Source organism: Oreochromis niloticus, linkage group LG15 (genome assembly GCF_001858045.2).
Source record: "Oreochromis niloticus isolate F11D_XX linkage group LG15, O_niloticus_UMD_NMBU, whole genome shotgun sequence".
Lineage (NCBI taxonomy): Eukaryota > Metazoa > Chordata > Actinopteri > Cichliformes > Cichlidae > Oreochromis > Oreochromis niloticus.
The window spans coordinates 6277765-6279314 of record NC_031980.2 but is presented as its reverse complement, the minus strand read 5'-3'; the positions used below and the strand labels follow the sequence as shown (position 1 = coordinate 6279314).

Sequence of the window (1550 nt, the reverse complement as noted above, 5' to 3'; positions counted from 1 at the left end):
GACATTTTTTCTGACACATTTATACCCAAATATGTGTAATTTTATCTTATTTTATCTTAACTCATCTTATCTTATCACATATTATCTTATCTTGTAACAATGAGACAAGCTTAAAACCGCAATGCATCTGCAGAATGCACAATTATGCATATGCTCAAGTACAGATACGCTCACACATACAGCAACATTAGGTGACTCAGGTAGAGAAGATGTGTTTTCAATTTCAGAGAAACGGGTTTCAACCGCAGCATCATTTGCCCTCCTCCCCCGATTCTTCTTTCCCCTGCTGACCACAGAACCGCACTTTGTTTGCATGTTGGGGAGTTGCAGCTCATATATTTTTGTAATGGAACTTGTTCTGCTACCTTGTACATGTTCTGCACAGAGACGCATGCACGTATGTGCACACGCGCACACATGCATATGATATCAGCTTAATAAAAGGGAGAGGAGCTGTGTGAAAGAAGACAGACACCCAGCTGTGCAGGCGAGCAAGCAGGCCGAAGAGACAAACAGAAACAAGCAGGACAACAACAACGAAGAAGAAGATGATGATGATGAAGAACCCCGTCATTCTGATGGCCTGCATCGTTCTTTTGTCGTCTCTCGTTACGTCTGACAGTAAGCTGACTGCATGCTACTTATTTTTCTCGGAAAGGGCAAATTGCTCCTCTTTTTCTGTCTTTCAAAAGTCAAAATTTGGTCATTTGAACTTTTTAATTAAGCGTGATCGTGTTTGCTGAAAGGCCAAAAAAGGAGGATGATTTAAAAAAGAAGTCTTAGATGAGCAAAAGCTAAAATGAAAGACATCATTATTCATCAAAATATGGACAAAATGAACTGAGGCCTTTTAACACAACATTACTGCAACAGTCAAAGTCCTGTGATTTATTTTGAAAAGTTCACAGACACAAAACAGCCAACTGTAAAAGACAATTTTACGGTGATATAGTGACGTAATTTTCCACTTGGATTTCTTTTAATAGTTCTTTATATCTCTATAATGTTTTCAGACACCTTCGGTCCAGACAAATGCTGCTTTCAGTTCCTCCACAAACGTCTGCCGGCCAACAGAGTGGCGAGCATTGAATACACAGACAAGCGGTGTGCAATGGAAGGCGTGCTGTAAGTAACTCCAGCGTTCAAAATAAGAAGACTAGTATATATCTAGTATGCTTACAGATATATTTAAAAATATACAAGTTGTCAGTATAATTAATTTTTGTCTCTGTTTTAGCTTAAAGACGGTGGCTGGTAGACAAGTCTGTGCTGATCCAACCATGCAGTGGGTAAAAAAGATCCTTGAATCATTCCAACCAAAGAATGCCACCACCCCTGGGCACGAAGGATCAGAATAACCCAGTGTGCAATGAACATTTTAATAACAGTATAACCAAGCAGATCTCTTGGTGTATGAATCTATTTTCAAACCGTCAAATCTTCAGATTGATTTTCTTTTCTTTGTCTGTGTATAAGCTATTGTAGAGCAAAACATATACTGAAAATGCAAAATAAAAAAAATAAAAAAATAAAATGAAAGTTATTTTTCA

At 38.0% G+C, this 1550-nt stretch overlaps 1 protein-coding gene across 1 annotated transcript; it reads left to right on the top strand.

Moving 5' to 3' along the window:
• The first annotated feature begins 345 nt into the window (after positions 1-345).
• LOC109194396 (C-C motif chemokine 3) lies at positions 346-1550 on the top strand. Its single transcript, XM_019345582.2, has 3 exons — positions 346-621; positions 1014-1125; positions 1238-1550. Exons 1-3 carry the CDS (start codon positions 549-551, stop codon positions 1356-1358), a joined length of 306 nt encoding a protein of 101 aa, XP_019201127.1. The 5' UTR covers positions 346-548; the 3' UTR covers positions 1359-1550.

Bases quoted from the DNA above. Each gene is read 5' to 3' on its own strand.
- LOC109194396 (XM_019345582.2), top strand. From the start codon at position 549: ATGATGATGATGAAGAACCCCGTCATTCTGATGGCCTGCATCGTTCTT. The intron at 622-1,013 runs GTAAGCTGACTG...TAATGTTTTCAG, and splicing joins GTCTCTCGTTACGTCTGACA to ACACCTTCGGTCCAGACAAA. The intron at 1,126-1,237 runs GTAAGTAACTCC...TCTCTGTTTTAG, and splicing joins TGTGCAATGGAAGGCGTGCT to CTTAAAGACGGTGGCTGGTA.